Source organism: Brachionichthys hirsutus, chromosome 2, assembly GCF_040956055.1.
Source record: "Brachionichthys hirsutus isolate HB-005 chromosome 2, CSIRO-AGI_Bhir_v1, whole genome shotgun sequence".
NCBI lineage: Eukaryota > Metazoa > Chordata > Actinopteri > Lophiiformes > Brachionichthyidae > Brachionichthys > Brachionichthys hirsutus.
The window spans coordinates 14053759-14070661 of NC_090898.1; the positions used below are offsets into that span (position 1 = coordinate 14053759).

The following is a 16903-nucleotide window of genomic DNA, read 5'->3' on the forward strand; positions in this document are numbered from 1 at the left end:
TTCCGTTCTCTGTTTATAGAGCAACGATGAGCAAGATCGCACTACTAGCAGGTAAGGCGCCCTAGGAAGTGCCGCAAGGTTCTCTTAACATCAGTTTTCCTTTTAATATTTTCTAACCAAATCTGTACTTTTAAAGGAATCTGTCTTTTCCATCACAGTTTGGGTGAGTTCGAGTTACATTAATAACCGAAATGGGACAACATCTAAAACCATGAACATCTTTTCATTGATTTTCCTTGGAGATTCATTAAAAATCTTTTCTGCTCCTGTTTTAATTCTAGTTTCCTCCTCCAGACTGGTCTGTTATTTCACTAATTGGTCCCAGTACCGACCGAGTACTGGGAAGTTTATGCCTAATAATATTGACCCCAATCTGTGCACACACCTGATCTACGCCTTTTCTGGTATTAACGAGGCAAATGAGCTCGTCACCATAGAATGGAATGACGATCAACTCTATGCGTCCTTTAATGGACTGAAACAGAGGTTAGTACTGCAAATGTCGTGGAAAATCATCTTAGCTGGAAAAGTAAAGAAGTCATCCTCACAGGAATCCAAATCTGAAAACCCTGTTGGCAGTGGGAGGCTGGCGCTTTGGAACACAAAAGTGAGATTTTTGCGAATGGCCAATCCATAAAAATCAATCTGCCTTCTGTTCTAAACACAGTCCCTTCCCCGGGACAGATTCACTTCGATGGTCTCTACACAAGCCAATAGAAACGCGTTTGTCCAGTCTTCTATCAAACTGCTGAGGAAGGCTAGCTTTGATGGACTTGATCTGGACTGGGAATATCCTGCCGCGAGAGGAAGTCCGCTGGAGGATAGGCAAAGATTCACTCTTTTATGCAAGGTCAGATCCAGCATTTGTTTTCTTTGCTGTTCTACTGATGCCTGACTTGAACCGTGAAGTAACTCTGGCCATCCCGTTTGGCACAAGGAGCTCCTTGAAGCTTACGAGGTGGAGGGAAAAGCAACTGGAAGACCCAGATTAATGATCTCTGCTGCCGTCGCTGCTGGGAAAGGAACCATCGATGCCGGTTATGAGATCGCAGAGATGGCAAAGTACACCAGATTATTGGTGCATTATTGGTCATGATGTTCGGGTGAAGCTGATCGAAGATGTTGTATCAGGTATCTGGACTTCATTAATGTGATGACGTACGATTTTCACGGCACCTGGGAGAGTGTGACGGGACACCACAGCCCCCTGTACAAGAGATCCCAAGACACCGGAGACCAGGTTTACCTTAATACCGTGAGTCTGTCCATTTCAGCTGCATCACAGCTGGAGTTTTTTCATTTCAATGAAAATGAATGGAAATTCAATAAAAATGTGTGTTTTGGGGGGAAACGTGTGCTTTTATTCACACTCAGGACTATGCCATGAGGTACTGGAGGGACAAGGGAATGTCTGTGGACAAACTAAACATGGGCTTTGCCACATACGGGAGAACATTTCGACTGTCGTCTCGGTCCACTGAGGTTGGAGCACCGGCCAGCGGTCCCGCTCCCGCTGGAGTTTTCACCAGGGAGGCCGGCTTCTGGTCCTATTATGAGGTGAAACCGGGGAAGTCGGCCTGTTTCTCACCGTGGAATATAGTAAAATAAAAAAAATGGCTAAATGATCAGAGCGCTTTAACTGACGTTTCAGATTTGCACTTTTCTTCGAGGGGCCAGTGTCCACTTGATCGAGGACCAGAAAGTTCCGTACGCCACCAAACTAAATGACTGGGTTGGATATGACAGCAAAGAAAGTATTGAGACAAAGGTAGGCTTGATTGTTTGATTTGTTCATCAGCCTTCTCACGCAAGTTGAAGATCTAAATGCACGCGATGCTGTTGAGTGTTGACGTCGTTACACTCGCAGGTCCAGTACCTGAAAGACAACAGGTTCGGAGGGGCTTTCGTCTGGGCTCTGGACCTTGATGACTTTAATGGACACTTCTGTGGACAAGGAAACTACACCCTCATCGGACATCTACGCTCACTTTTGTCCTCAGGTGAGAGAGCGTGGCTTCCTTCGTATTCCGTCCTGCATCCTGTCTCTCCGCTTTTGTTCAGTCGGATTGTGAAGCCTGCTGACACAGCCCTCCACAATCTCATGAACGCAAACATGGTTACCTTACTAGATGCTCCATCTACGGCCCATCCTGAAACCACGCCAGGCGAAACTACCATCGAAACGCTGGCCCCTGACAAAACCACAACCGTCAGGGCCACAGTGACCGTTCCAGTTGAGGCAGGAGATAATTTCTGCGTCGGGAAGGCTGACGGTAACTACAAGAATGTCAAAGACAGCAGCACCTTCTATCAGTGTGTCGCCGGTCTCACCTACACCCAGAGATGCCAAGCTGGTCTTGTTTACAATGAAAGATGCGACTGCTGTCACCGGTTTTAAATAAATATATGATGGTGAAGCAAAACGTTTTTTGTCTAATATAAATAAATACACATTTTATATATTCCTGACCTGACACATAAGTAGGTTTGCTGCTGAATGGAAAATTAGGAATTGTTTTAGGTGAATGGTCCAAATTTTGGGACCATCTGTTAACAGTATTTTATGGTGTACTTTGTACTATCCGTATATTGGCACGTATTACAGGCTTTTATACGCCTGCCTGCCCGTTCGTTTGTAGAAGGATGACTCATTTTGCTGCAGGACAATGACCCTGGACATGCAGTAAACTCCATCTGAAGTCCACAGCGGCACAAGGAATGCTGATGTTATCTGACATCTGTGGGAACATAAAAGAAAAACCCAACAGAAAGAATTCTTTAAAAAAGTCTGGGATGCGTTAAGAATGCTTGAACGCTAGATTGGAAGAAAGTCTGGAATTTATTGGAATCAGTGCTGCATCAGGGGACTTTATACCAGAGCAAATATTGGGAAATGATGACAGGATGTGTTTTGGACGATGGACTTTATACAGAGAGTCGCTAAAAGGTGTGCGTGTCAAAAAAAAGGTTTCTCAAAGCAACAATGCTTTAATCTTTGGGTCTGACAATTTTTCCTGGGTTTGGTTCTCATTTATTTGTATTAATCAGCATCAGGAATCCATTCCGTTCTCTGTTTATAGAGCAACGATGAGCAAGATCGCACTACTAGCAGGTAAGGCGCCCCAGGAAGTGTCGCAAGGTTCTCTTAACATCAGTTTTCCTTTTAATATTTTCTAACCAAATCTGTACTTTTAAAGGAATCTGTCTTTTCCATCACAGTTTGGGTGAGTTCGAGTTACATTAATAACCGAAATGGGACAACATCTAAAACCATGAACATCTTTTCATTGATTTTCCTTGGAGATTCATTAAAAATCTTTTCTGCTCCTGTTTTAATTCTAGTTTCGTCCTCCAGACTGGTCTGTTATTTCACTAATTGGTCCCAGTACCGACCGAGTACTGGGAAGTTTATGCCTAATAATATTGACCCCAATCTGTGCACCCACCTGATCTACGCCTTTTCTGGTATTAACGAGGCAAATGAGCTCGTCACCATAGAATGGAATGACGATCAACTCTATGCGTCCTTTAATGGAGTGAAACAGAGGTTAGTACTGCAAATGTCGTGGAAAATCATCTTAGCTGGAAAAGTAAAGAAGTCATCCTCACAGGAATCCAAATCTGAAAACCCTGTTGGCAGTGGGAGGCTGGCGCTTTGGAACACAAAAGTGAGATTTTTGCGAATGGCCAATCCATAAAAATCAATCTGCCTTCTGTTCTAAACACAGTCCCTTCCCCGGGACAGATTCACTTCGATGGTCTCCACACAAGCCAATAGAAACGCGTTTGTCCAGTCTTCTATCAAACTGCTGAGGAAGGCTAGCTTTGATGGACTTGATCTGGACTGGGAATATCCTGCCGCGAGAGGAAGTCCGCTGGAGGATAGGCAAAGATTCACTCTTTTATGCAAGGTCAGATCCAGCAGAGATGGCAAAGTACACCAGATTATTGGTGCATTATTGGTCATGATGTTCGGGTGAAGCTGATTGAAGATGTTGTATCAGGTATCTGGACTTCATTAATGTGATGACGTACTATTTTCACGGCACCTGGGAGAGTGTGACGGGACACCACAGCCCCCTGTACAAGAGATCCCAAGACACCGGAGACCAGGTTTACCTTAATACCGTGAGTCTGTCCATTTCAGCTGCATCACAGCTGGAGTTTTTTCATTTCAATGAAAATGAACGGAAATTCAATAAAAATGTGTGTTTTGGGGGGAAACGTGTGCTTTTATTCACACTCAGGACTATGCCATGAGGTACTGGAGGGACAAGGGAATGTCTGTGGACAAACTAAACATGGGCTTTGCCACATACGGGAGAACATTTCGACTGTCGTCTCGGTCCACTGAGGTTGGAGCACCAGCCAGCGGTCCCGCTCCCGCTGGAGTTTTCACCAAGGAGGCCGGCTTCTGGTCCTATTATGAGGTGAAACCGGGGAAGTCGGCCTGTTTCTCACCGTGGAATATAGTAAAATAAAAAAAATGGCTAAATGATCAGAGCGCTTTAACTGACGTTTCAGATTTGCACTTTTCTTCGAGGGGCCAGTGTCCACTTGATCGAGGACCAGAAAGTTCCGTACGCCACCAAACTAAATGACTGGGTTGGATATGACAGCAAAGAAAGTATTGAGACAAAGGTAGGCTTGATTGTTTGATTTGTTCATCAGCCTTCTCACGCAAGTTGAAGATCTAAATGCACGCGATGTTGTTGAGTGTTGACGTCGTTACACTCGCAGGTCCAGTACCTGAAAGACAACAGGTTCGGAGGGGCTTTCGTCTGGGCTCTGGACCTGGATGACTTTAATGGACACTTCTGTGGACAAGGAAACTACACCCTCATCGGACATCTACGCTCACTTTTGTCCTCAGGTGAGAGAGCGTGGCTTCCTTCGTATTCCGTCCTGCATCCTGTCTCTCTGCTTTTGTTCAGTCGGATTGTGAAGCCTGCTGACAGTCTTATTCCTTCCGTCTTCAGCCACCCCGAATCCAGTGACTCCGTCTCCGAACCAGGGTCAACCTAACCTCACAGCTCCCAAACCCACAGCCACCGCGTCGGGGACGACAACTTCTGCGCGGCAAAGATCGGTGGGGTTTACCCCAAACCGACGATAGAGGTTCCTTTTACAATTGTGCCAACGGAATCACCCGGATCCAAAGATGTCCCCCTTATTTGGCCTGTAAGGAAAGTTGCCACTACTGTGACCTACCAGCGTAGATTTCACATTGTTTTATTCTCCCCATCAACAGCATTAAAACGCTAAATCACGTACTTTATTATTTTTATTTCAGTGAATAATGACAAAAGGATAGAAGGTTGTTTTTAAGTCATGTGCAGTGTTATCTATCCTCTAAGATCTGATGTCATGCATGTTGAAACGACACTGGTTGATGTTAAATCACTACAGACACACATTTCAGACATTTCATTGGAATTTGTGATGGATATTAAAACCAAGTGATGACTGGTGGCTTTGTCCTTTTGACTTAAATTAAACTTGCGCCCTGAGAAACGGCGCCCTAAATCTCTCTCGGTACTCCGTTGCTGCTCAAGACAAAAAAAAAAAATCAGCACAACAACATCTTCAATTTCCTTTTTCTACAGGTTGGTAGAACGTTCACAATTAAAATACGAGAGGAGCAATGGGAAATAATAAAGCGCACCAAACCTCTGATGTCTGAGGACAACATAAAACCCCTTTTGTCCACTGGCATCCTGCAGAAATGTCACTGATGCAAGCATGCAGTGTTTTAGTGAAGTAAATGTGTTACTTAACACACACACACACACACACACACACACACTCAACTTTCTCCCTGTAGTCACACAAACACAGTCAAACTCTTAATGTTGTGAGGTCAGTCATCGTGCGCAGATCCCAGGGCAGATTAATAGAACAGCGTGTAAACAGTATGTGAATAGATCGTTCTGTGTGTGAACTCAGCTGAGGTGATTTTAAACTCGAGTTCCGGTCTGGTTTAGCAACCAAAAAACGGTGACTCTGGGCACATCTGGATGTTGCAGAGGAGACTCAGCCCAACAAGCACAACAAGTGGAAAATAAACCAATCGGCTCAGAGGATGATCAGGAGTTGAGTTTTATTATTGATGCATCCAGTCCACAGAACCCCCCCTCAACAGTTAGCATCGCTAATAGCAGCAGTGATTTAGTCATACACAACCCCCCCACCCCCCCCCCCCCCACACACACACACACAGGCTGCCGTCGAACTGATCGATCACATATCTTGATTTGTTCTAACCCAATCCCGTCTGTTCCCTTAGAGTTCGTGGGCGGAGCTGTGGGGATCAGGGAGTTTCTGAATGTCGCAATTTTGAATCAGGCTGAAGTAGAAGGAAACGAGCTCTTCGTAGTTCTTTTTGGAAATCCGTTCATTGATGCCGTGGAATCTGAAACGAAAGAAAACAATAATCCGACTCTGCGACAGGAAGCGATATGTTTGTTTTATTTTGTTAAGTATGACTTTATTACAGTTTGATGATAATAAGTGGCCGGCTAGTTGTTTTTTTTACCTCTGGGAATCACCTGGTTTAAACCAAGCAGGAACAAATCGGTAGATGTTATCCGTCAGGTCTTTGAAGTGTCGGCTGTCGGTGTTCCCGATACAGACGCCTGCACATTCAAAGCGTGACGTGAAAACAGAGAAACGCCCGTCATTTGACTTCCACCTTACTTTTCATGCATTCACTCTCGGTTCTACCTGGAGCGACTGCAACCGTTGGAAACATGTCCAGCACCGTTTTCTTAATGATCTGGAAGCCGAAGGCCTTTTCATGCGTGGAGCTGACAGGCAGAGGGTCAAACCCTTCAACCAGTTCCATTTTCACGCGCTCGTCCCCCACCTTAGACCGAATGAGGTCCAGGACCTGGACGGGACAGCAGACTCAGAATGTTCAAGGTGAGACATGGGGAAACTGTGAAGAGCAAAGATGAAACATTCATGCTCTACCTCCTGCAGGGACTGCGCTGAGTGGATCCTCAGATTTACATAAGCTTCCGCGAGGGACGGGAGGACATTCACCTTCGTGTGGAGAAAGAATTCAGGACTTTTCTGGTCAGAATTTAAACTCCTTGTGAGGTTTCTTTGTAATATTCGCGGTACCTTGACTCCTGCATTAAACATGGTGACTGCTGTGGTCGTCCTCACAAAAGCATTGGTATCTGGCTTTTTTTCAAGGACCCTGCGACGAGAAGATTTACAAAACCCTTGACTTTGCTCCAGAGGAGACGGCCAACGCTTTTCGCTGTAGCTACCTGCCGAGCAGCGGGGAGAACAGCCACATATTGGACATGACGAACTTCAACGGGAGGCTGAACTGAAGTCAAAGGAGGAATGACTGAGAACCAAACTGGAAAGACAGAAGGCGTGACAGGAAGTGGATACGCAGGCGCCCCCCTGCCCCCCCCCGCCTACCTTATGCGCCAGGTGCTCGAAGGTCTCACGTTCAGGGCCGTGGCCGAAGAGCCTCGGCATGGGGCTTTCTTCCAGTCTGAGGAAAACGCATGGCAGAATTAAGCCGAGTGCTTCTTGTTCCCTTTGAAGCATCCTGTAACGAATCTAAACCTTTGATTTGCTCCGTGCTTCCATCACAGAAAGTCCTCTTGTGTAGTCAGGATTGTTTTTGGAGCTTCGGGGGGGGGGGGGGGGGGGCGACTTTCCCAACAGCTGGAGTCTTTCCTTTGGATGCTGAAGCATTTATCAACAGGCGCTCGGCCTGAGGCGCACAGCGAGCTACACAAACTGCATTTCCCTCCTTGTTCACGGCCTATCGCTCGCTCTTGATCTTATTTGTTTCGTGGGGTTTTTTTTGGGGGGGTGGAGACTAAAAGGAATTCTTGATTGTAAAGAAAACGCTCCTCACCTTTTGACGGCTGCAGCCAAGATACCGATGCTGGTCTCCCTGGGGGGCATCGAGGAGTGACTGGGGGGCATGGACACGCTGAGCTTCACGGTGGCCAATCCCTTCTCGCTTACCCCAATTCTACAAAAGGTGCATCGATTACAGCTCAAGCAGCTTAACAAAGGCGAGCATTTTTTTGCGTTTTGTCTGGGAGCTGTGCTGTTGACACCAGTGGGGGGGGGGGGGGGGGGGGTCCTTACAGAGCGGCGGGTCCCTCAAGGCCGCCGATGACTCCGTCGAGCACCGCCAGGCCCTCGTCCAGGACGAAGGAGACGCGAACGCCGCGCCGCTCAAATTCACGCGCTATGCTCATCGCTCCGTTTAAACCGCTAACCTTCAAAGGAAAAGGTCAGCACGATTCAGATGTTAAATGGCGATATTCTTAATCTTGGGCTCACTCTCTCTCCAGTTTACGAATAGCGAATGTACTTCTTCATCGTGGCCGAGGCCGATGTAAAACCCTCGACGTGGAGCGTAGCCCTTCAGCAGCAAGTACTCCAGCGCCTGAAGAATTCCCTGTAAAAAATAAAAATAAAGTCGTTTTCTGCTTAACAGCGAGTTCAACAAACGTGTCTTTTGCCGTCTCACCATTAAGGAGCCCTTGTCATCCAAGGTCCCTCTGCCGTAAATGAAGCCATCGATTTCCTCGGCTGAGAACGGCGGCGCCTCCCAGCCGTCCGACTCCGAGGCAGGCACTACGTCGATGTGGGCCAGCAGCAGGTACGGATCCAAGTCGGGCTGAGATCCTCTCACCCAGAACAGGTGGCTGTAGTCGGCCACCAACTCGTGACGGACCAAGCTCGACGAGAAAACTGTTGGGAAGGCTGATACGGGCATGAAAACACACACCTAAAAGGTGAGCTGCACTACATCAGGGGTCCCCAACCTTTTCCCGGCCACGGACCGGCTTCATGCAGGACAACTGTTTTTTTCTTTAAAAAAGATTCTTGTCTTTTATGTCTCGTTCTGTGTGCCGAAGCCGTTTTGAGACTTTTTTCTTGGAGGTTGTCGGCTCCTCTTCCGGCTCCTCTGTTTGCTCCCCCCCCCCCCCCCCCTTAGCAAAGAAGCTTGTCAAAGACGTTTGTTTTATTACTCATTTTCGATAGTTTCTGGGTTTATTTTTTTGAGTAATTGAATCACGTGCCCCAGAAGATTCAGAGGCGATGGTGACGTCAGAGAAAAGCTGGTCCTTTTCTTTTTTTTTTTAGATAAAAACACCCGTCAGAATCAATACAATAGAAATTACACAAATTTACTCTGTCCAGGTCGGTGGTTGGGGACCCCTTTTTTATGGGGGGGGGGGCGGGGGGGGGGTCGTGCGCCCCTGCTTCGTCTAGCAGCGCCCCTAGAATTTACGAAAAACTCCCTTTTAACTTTAACGTCAAAAACTGAGGTCATGTGACAGACTGAATCCATTTTAAAGTACATTGTGAACCCATTAAAAAGTGTTAACCGGATTACTTTTCCGGAGGAACCTGTCAAAGTCCCGCAGCGCGGAGGTGTTGATCACCGTCTGCGAGGTGGACACCGTCGGGATCCGGATCGCCGCTGCAGGAACGGGGAGACACCGGGCCGGGGCCGTCAGCGGCCGCTTCTCCACCACAATTCATCGCGTCCACTTCGTTGAAACGGGAGACGAAATAATTACCTTTGAAATTATCAAGAAGCTCCTCTCTCCGACGCCGGTCGATGACCAGGGAGACGTTGTTCGTCTTTTCCCAGCGAGCGAGCTGAAGTCCGGCGTCGACGTCCAGGGAGAGAGTCCTGAGAGACGCTATCGTGAATAATAAAACTACCGCGATGGCTAAACTACTGATGGTCACCTTTAAAAGTTTGTTTATTTTGGAGCCCGGCCGGGAGTCTGCCATTGCTGCGGTGGCGGAACTCGTTCACGGGGTTTGTGTACAATCTGAATCAAGCCGCGGTTGTTGAACGAGCACCCCTCGCTGGTCGATGTTGGTATGACACGTATATTCTTTTTAATCATCATGCCGCAAATGAAGCAAAAACATCCTTTATTGAAATATAGTTGAAAAATGTACCACAAATCAAACACAGTTACACAAATACTTTGAAAAGGCATCGCGGCGTTAAACTTAGCATTCTTATTTTTGCACGAGAGCAGTTCAGTGATCGTCTCAACTGCAGCGACAAAAGCACTTTGGATAAAACATCTGCAAGCAAAATATTTCAATATGTAAAACTGGACTTTGAGGTTGGACAGGCGAAAACAAAAAAATAAAATCCTTGAATGAGGTCATGATGCCTGGTTTAAAAAAACAACAACGTTCCCATGTGCGAGTTAATAGACAAATAGACGCACTTCTATCCAGACGTTGATGGTGCATCCCGAGTCTCCGCCTGGAGCAGAAGGTCCTCCTCGCCGTCCAACGCCTGGTTCAGACCACCCAGTAAAGCCAGCAAAGGGTTGAATGAGTTGTCCTCAGCACAGATATAAATGAGGTAGAGGAGAACGACCACAAGGAGGAAGACTGCAATCTGTATATGGATTGGCATGGGGCGGCGCTCCACCTCTTGCCTCACGAGGGTCGTGGCCGTGGGAGTGGCCGGTGGGGGGTCTGGGTACGTCCGGATGGGTCTCCCCGCTGCACCCTTGATCGGTTTCCGACAAGTGACGCTAAAATACGAACACAGTAAACATGCCGATAATCCAATCACAAAGCAACTCCATGCGTCAGGTATGCGTCGCCACGTAAGGCTGTCCTCGTGTCCCCCACCGCCATCAAGTAGCAAAAACATCCCGTACCTCAATCACAAATATAGGCAGCCGTCTGTACTTACTAGATCCCCATTGGCGTGGATTTAAAGCAGGGAAATGCGTCCTTCAAAATATCTTCAACAGGCTCCACGGGAGGCTGGAAGAGAAATCGGAAAATTACCGAAAGCGGACCAGACAAAACCGACGTCCCTGAGAGAGGAGACGGAAGACGGTGATTGTTGATGTAACGACTATAGATCTGGCGCAGGGTACGAGGAGCCATCTGTGTCCGGTAATTAGAAAACACTCTCAGAGCGCAAAAACCTCCACCAACACCAATCAGGTGCAGCAAATTCGTTTCGTCCCGCAGCAAAACAAACACACAGGCAGGCAAATAACACCACAAAATAAAGTGCACCCCCCAGCACCACGTGAAGTAACAAGGGGGGGGGGGGGGAGATATGTGCCTGAGGTCTGGATTTATAAGGAGACACTTGGAGGGTCCGGTGCAGGGAGCGGTTCTTCCCGGTGAGAGCGTTGAGCTGAGGACAGGAGACGTTACGACAGCGGATTTAAGTCTAACGGTTAACTTTAAGTGAAGCTTAAAGTGCGACTGAACGCTACCGACCCTGCTGGACCTCGGCCAACGCTCCTGCACGCCGCTCCCATGGAGCGCACCCTCGCTGTTTGAGCGAACAGAGAGCAACCTGCGACTCTCCATCTGTGGATTAAATTCGCGTTTTATTCCCGGCCGAGGTTGCCGGCGATGAAAATAATGCTAAAAACGTGGCTTTAGAAACTTTCCTCCTCAACCATTTGAGTGATGCTAAAGGACCGAGGAGAAAACGACGAGCTGCTGTTAGCCAGCGCCGACCGGGATCCAGGCGGAACCTGCAGGGATTGGGATTATCATCACGTTAACGGCAGCAACAAATGTGTTTTATCCATCTATAGAACCAGTGAGACCCATCAGTGTGTGTCAAAATTATCCCGCTGGCGGATAGAAGAGGATAAAATTAACTTGTCTCACTGAAGAATGCAGAGAATTTAAAACCCATACGAGACGTAAATTTAAGCCTACCCCTGATCCTAATCCGGAGCGACGATCTAAAGAGGATGCGATACTTACTCCTCCTGGAATCTGAGAGCAGTGAGAGGAACTCCGCTCCGATACTTTCAACAGGTTCCCCGAATTCTCCTTGGAACAAGGTTCCTTGTTTCTGGAAGTGTGAGCACGCTGCAACAAAAAAAAAAGGAAACTCAGAGAGCACGATCACCATCCATTCATCAATATCCGTTTGCAATGACCTAATCGTATAGAAGAGTTTCAATAAGAGATTTTATACATGCTACTTTTATTGGCTGCAGCTTGAAAGTTACTCCAGTGTGGAAACGTGTGCAGCATGTGGAGGGTAAAGGTCTAGGTCGGATAACGATCCCAACTTCAGGAGAAGTCTTGGATCGTTCCAGCGAGAGACCGTCAAAGCCGACTGAAAAAAAAAATCTCTGCATGGTGGATTTGAAGGCCGTTCCAGGATATAGGACTTTGGCTAATGAGGAATGGGCCATGATTCCTCAGGAATCATTTTTGATACTGCAGTACTTATTAAAAGTAGCATTTAAAAAAACACAATCCTGTACAAGTCATTTAAAGTGTTCTCCATTGATTTTGGTTCTTGCACACAGCTGATTAGTATATTTTTTCCAAAACTTACTGGGAGATTGAATAATTGAACGTTTCCTCGATAGTAGGACACGGACAGTAATCCTCTCACCTGGTTTACTTCTGCCTGGTCGAGTTGCTCAATCGGTTCTTCTTCTGCTCCTTCAGGACCTGTAGAAATCACAGGAAACAATACGATCATCCCCACCTAAACACAATGGACCTGCATAAATCACTATTACTGACAATACCTTCCTCCTCCTCCTCCTCCTCCTCCTCGCTGTCGGAGTATATGACATCTTTTTCCACTCCATTCTCAGCGTCCTGCCCATCGGCCTGAAGCAGTTTCCTGAGCTTCTTCTCATACAGAGCCCTGGTGGAGGCTGGCAGAAGCAAACACGTCCAAATGAAAGTGGCTTTAAGGCATTAATTAAAAACACAAAACTATCACTGAGCTCCAGAAACCTTTTTATTTTTAATTTTTATTCCAGGACAGCCTCACCGACAATGGGCCCGGCTTTCACCCCACGTTCCAGCAGGGCCCGTTTGAGGTGGCCGTCACTCAAAGCGCCGGGGTCCAGAATCCCTCCGTCTTCTGGCTCCGTCTCCTTTTCCTAACAAGACAAGATATTCTAAATGCAGGGACCCGCTGCTCCTCGAGCGCCAGCGGCTCTCAGGTGTGGGTTATGGAGTACAGAAATAGCCGGAGGCTGCCATTCCCATATCTCTTCAGAATTCCTAAAATATGGGTGCACCAGGAAAAATCCTCTTTGCACACTTTCCTATCCAGAAGAAAGGGGTTCGAAAGAGAAAGGCAGCGTCACCATGGAAACAATATGATGGCCCGTCTGTCACAGTTCAAGCTCTGCTGAACTCCTTTCTGAAGTTGCCACCCCGCCCCGCCCCGACTAAGTGGTTATTTGCCCCACGCAGACTAAACGCACAGCCTATAGGCCACGGCACAGAGCCCACTCGGACTCCAAGGTGTCACGGATCTTCTTGGCAACGACGACTGAGTGACAGGTGCTGCGACCACATGCGCACGGCTATAATGGCGGCCGTCTCGCGTAAATCTACACCAACCACAGAGCTGGTGGCCCACTGGACTGAGGTTCTCAGATTCTGCAGCAGCTCGGGCGCAGTTTGGCACCCAGTGGACCCAGATCCGGCCATGCGGGCGCAGCTGCTGACCACGCGCAGCAATTCAGCTCATTTTTACGCACGACGCCTTCTCAATACCAAATAAAGTACTTGATGTCCTTGAACGCTGCATTTGACCTTATTTCAATGGTTACGCGCAAATCAATCACCGCGTTGGGTTCCGGTTGGACGCAGGAGTTAATTAAGTCGGCGGCCAGCAGGTCGGGCAACTCACTGCTCCATCGTGCGCTTGATCCTCCTCGTCGCTGGAAAATTCCGCCGCAGTTTTGGAGTTGACGTGTTTTGAATGCAGCCGCACGTAAACGTCCTTCCTGGTCGTGGCAGGTGGGAGGGCGACGCTGTGGGCGACCAGATCGGATTTGAGCCTGGATTTGGACAGGTGAGCCGGGTCCTCCTCAAACAGCGGCATGTTGCAAGCCGAATGAGAACGCTTGGTGTTCAGGAGGTCTGTGTGAGGCTGCTGGAATAAACCGGCTCCGGGGAAGCCCTCCTCACGCTGACTGAACTGGGAACAGGTGCGACCGGCGGCCTGATTGACAGCTGGTCGCAGCTCTGCGCGCCGTTCGTGCGTAAACATGTGGCGCTAAAGGTTTTCTAGCCTTAACTTGAAAATCTATTCTAGAAAGTCCTCTGAGGTCAAACGTCACCAGGGAAGCTCACTTTCCTCACATAAAACCAGTTTGGCCCTCACAATTGATCATGAAAACAGGCCTCTGGAATCGGATTTGCGCTTCAAGAATTATTAGTTTGAAAGTACATGGGATATTTGATGGCGAATCTGAATCGGTTTGAGTGCGCTCATCTCTGGTGCGTTGACTCCTCTGTGCCCAGGTGCGCGCCCCCCCCGCCCCAGGGACAATGTGACCGTCCGCATGCGCTACAACCCTGAACCTGACGCAGCTGCCTGCCTGGGACGCAGCCGGTACAATCTGCAGCAGCCGTTAACGCCAGCCTGGTTCACCTTCATGTCCGGTCGCCGGTCCCGTCAGACGTCGTCGACCAACCGCTGCGTCCTGCTGGAGCGCTGCGCATCCGTAGCAGTGGGAGCGGTGAGTCCCTTCCTTTTGTAACGCCTGTCATTAAAGCTCCTGCCTCAGACCAAACTGGGAAGCTTCTCTTTTTCTTTTTTCTTTCTTCAATCGAACGCCAAAAGCAGGCATTTGTTCCAACGGGATCCATTTTAGTGAACCGGCTTGGGAGAACAGTCATGCGTCCTGTTTCACTTACACAAACACAAAAAGATGAAGCTTGCATCACTTATGTCAGGGGATTTTTTTATTTTTTTTATTTTAATTATTCTCTGTTAATTTGTACAAGTGTCAAATTTGATCAATTAGACAATGACTTTGACACCATTTTGCTGTTTCTAACAAAACAGACTCTGTCCAGTTTGCTTTTTTTTTTGAAATCACACCTTTTTTTCATTTTGGATCCAAACATTGTGACGAAAGAATAAATGTGTTATCATTGGAAATTCCACAGAGATGAGATCTGTAAAAATGTCCTCCTTAGATCCATCCTTTACCATTTCGTTAGCCTCGTAGCATAATTGCCTATAGATTATGCTGTGAGGCTAACGATTTGCAAGCGTGTAAACTTCATGAGACAAACATGGCCTATTTTAACCTTTTGACACGGAGGCAGCTCTGTCACTGGAGTGAATCATGTCGCACCATTATTTCATTAATAATAAGTGAGCTTAAAATGAAAGCGGGGAGTTGTGTCGTCCTCGGGAATTGTGTCGCCGCCCCCCCCCCCAGTAAGCAATGACAGCTCTAAACTGTTCATGCGAAGTAGCTGAGAGCAGCAGGAAAAATCTGCTTAATTTCGTCGGCCGTCTGCTACGCTAAGATGCCATTTTTATGGAGGCCCAGCGGCCATTTCTCAGAACATCTGCAGGAGAATAACCAACGTTAGAGCGCCGAGTCGCCGACTGATGATATCTGTTTGAAAACCAGTTGAAGTCAGAATATTTGACGGGGCTGAAGGCTGTACGGCTTTAGAGGATGCACGAAACGCACACGCTAAATTAACATTGATGCTTAAAATCTGTTGTTGGTCAAAAGGTCAAAGGTCATGAAGTGGAGATCCTATGTTGACTGTCCACTGTGTATCCAATGGCTTTAAACCCTACATGACGCGTTAGAAAGAACTCACATAGGAATAGAAAGCCATAAGGCACAGTCGTGGTTTGATTTGAAAGATGGAGTTTGTGAATTTTTGATTAAAGACGCACTTTTTAATCGGTGTCTGTCTGGAAAATGTCCGACGCTAATCGAAAGTATTTTGAGTCTGAATTCTAAATGGATTACGCATAAGATCTGTTCTGTAGCCACTGTTTGACTTTCCCGTGCACGGAGGAGATCTTTACCCCGCTGTTTGAATGCAACCGCTGGGCACAGCGGTGGCGGGCTTTAATTAATGAGCCCAAAAATATTTTTCACAGATTAGCATTTCTATATGCAGGAGGCGTCGCCGCCTCTAATCGCAGGCATCACGCAGATGATGAGTCGAGCATCATTAATGCACAGAGCGTACACTCGGCTAATCCCGAGTGTGTTCACGCTCTTCTGACACTAACCCCCGAAAAAAGGTTCGATGTAAAATTGTGTCATGAATGTGTTTCATGCGCCAAACTGTTGGAAGAGCCAGTAATCCGGCCATTCAGGCCAGATCAGCCCCCCCGCCCCCCACATGTCTGCTCAGAAAACAGTAGCCTTCATAAAAACATGAACAAATCGGAGAAACCGGCTACTATAGGAGACAGAGGAGGCATTTGTTGACACTGAATCAAGTGCAACGCGGAGGTATTTGAGGCACAGAGGGGCAGGTATTTGTCAGTCAGTGTTTCTTCTTGTGCTTTGCTCTCCCCAACTCAAATAACAAAAGCCCCATTGAGACAGCCTCCTTTTACCCCCCCCCCCCCCCCACCGCCCCTGAAACAAGAACACAAAGCTTCCTGTACTCAGCTAGAAACTGTCCAGCCGTCCAGCATGAAGAGAACCGCGTCCCTTTATGCACCTGTTTCAGGTTGTTCTGGCATCGCAGGGGACTTGAGGCATTTTCCACATATTTTCTTGCATGTTTTTTTTTTCCTTTAAACTTTTGATATTCATATCCTAACTTTATTATTCCCCGGACCCCTCACAGAGATCATTATCCGCTGATGGAGGGAAAGTTTTCACTTGGTCCACCTTTTTTTTTTTTTTTCGGTTAGAAAAAAGTTCATTGCCTCGGCGCCCCAGGGAGCCGGTGCTCATGCATGCCTCAGCATAAATTAGTCAAGCTCCTGTGTCTGACTTTGTCCCAGACAAGAAGGCAGATCTCAGCCACAGGCTGGATTATATTTAATCCTGAAACATTGTGCACGGCCACCCTCTTGCTGGGAGACAATTCGGGGCATCATCACCAGCCAAATGTTTTTGACGACTTCAGA

General features: G+C 47.5%; 4 protein-coding genes across 4 annotated transcripts; 2 read left to right on the forward strand and 2 right to left on the reverse strand.

Annotated features, from left to right (window-relative positions):
- Window positions 1-26: 26 nt before the first annotated feature.
- On the forward strand, window positions 27-2398 carry LOC137909257 (acidic mammalian chitinase-like). The gene is made up of 11 exons (XM_068753701.1): window positions 27-51; window positions 137-163; window positions 282-486; window positions 551-607; window positions 685-850; window positions 938-1062; window positions 1132-1255; window positions 1375-1557; window positions 1652-1768; window positions 1868-2000; window positions 2130-2398. Exons 1-11 carry the CDS (start codon window positions 27-29, stop codon window positions 2396-2398), a joined length of 1431 nt encoding a protein of 476 aa, XP_068609802.1.
- A 689-nt stretch (window positions 2399-3087) lies between these two features.
- On the forward strand, window positions 3088-5416 carry LOC137908078 (acidic mammalian chitinase-like). The gene is given in 12 exon segments (XM_068752446.1): window positions 3088-3112; window positions 3198-3224; window positions 3343-3547; window positions 3612-3668; window positions 3746-3970; window positions 4005-4128; window positions 4248-4430; window positions 4525-4641; window positions 4741-4865; window positions 4948-5042; window positions 5045-5104; window positions 5107-5416. Coding segments are annotated over 12 exon segments (1356 nt in total). The 3' UTR covers window positions 5220-5416.
- A 777-nt stretch (window positions 5417-6193) lies between these two features.
- On the reverse strand, window positions 6194-9792 carry pm20d1.2 (peptidase M20 domain containing 1, tandem duplicate 2). Its single transcript, XM_068748448.1, has 13 exons — window positions 9573-9792; window positions 9386-9472; window positions 8513-8748; window positions 8354-8440; window positions 8125-8258; window positions 7886-8005; window positions 7438-7513; window positions 7278-7339; window positions 7126-7204; window positions 6973-7044; window positions 6724-6889; window positions 6536-6635; window positions 6194-6412 (listed from the first exon to the last, which is right to left on the reverse strand). Exons 1-13 carry the CDS (start codon window positions 9790-9792, stop codon window positions 6283-6285), a joined length of 1569 nt encoding a protein of 522 aa, XP_068604549.1. The 3' UTR covers window positions 6194-6282.
- Window positions 9793-10006: 214 nt separating this feature from the next.
- Window positions 10007-13876, reverse strand: lemd1 (LEM domain containing 1). The gene is made up of 7 exons (XM_068753712.1): window positions 13682-13876; window positions 12809-12914; window positions 12558-12689; window positions 12419-12477; window positions 11773-11880; window positions 10727-10800; window positions 10007-10562 (listed from the first exon to the last, which is right to left on the reverse strand). Exons 1-7 carry the CDS (start codon window positions 13874-13876, stop codon window positions 10250-10252), a joined length of 987 nt encoding a protein of 328 aa, XP_068609813.1. The 3' UTR covers window positions 10007-10249.
- Window positions 13877-16903: the final 3027 nt, after the last annotated feature.

What these genes read in the sequence shown, in the direction of transcription:
- pm20d1.2 (XM_068748448.1), bottom strand. Translation starts at nt 9,792, where the DNA reads ATGGCAGACTCCCGGCCGGGCTCCAAAATAAACAAACTTTTAAAGGTG. An exon ending in GCTTCTTGATAATTTCAAAG is followed by an intron (nt 9,473 to 9,572) that starts GTAATTATTTCG and finishes CCGTTCCTGCAG; the next exon opens with CGGCGATCCGGATCCCGACG. An exon ending in CTTGAGGGACCCGCCGCTCT is followed by an intron (nt 8,006 to 8,124) that starts GTAAGGACCCCC and finishes CACCTTTTGTAG; the next exon opens with AATTGGGGTAAGCGAGAAGG.
- LOC137909257 (XM_068753701.1), top strand. Translation starts at nt 27, where the DNA reads ATGAGCAAGATCGCACTACTAGCAG. An exon ending in ACCAGGTTTACCTTAATACC is followed by an intron (nt 1,256 to 1,374) that starts GTGAGTCTGTCC and finishes ATTCACACTCAG; the next exon opens with GACTATGCCATGAGGTACTG. An exon ending in AAGAAAGTATTGAGACAAAG is followed by an intron (nt 1,769 to 1,867) that starts GTAGGCTTGATT and finishes TTACACTCGCAG; the next exon opens with GTCCAGTACCTGAAAGACAA.
- lemd1 (XM_068753712.1), bottom strand. Translation starts at nt 13,876, where the DNA reads ATGCCGCTGTTTGAGGAGGACCCGGCTCACCTGTCCAAATCCAGGCTC. An exon ending in ATCAAGCGCACGATGGAGCA is followed by an intron (nt 12,915 to 13,681) that starts GTGAGTTGCCCG and finishes TGTTAGGAAAAG; the next exon opens with GAGACGGAGCCAGAAGACGG. An exon ending in TCCACGCCAATGGGGATCTA is followed by an intron (nt 10,563 to 10,726) that starts GTAAGTACAGAC and finishes TTCGTATTTTAG; the next exon opens with CGTCACTTGTCGGAAACCGA.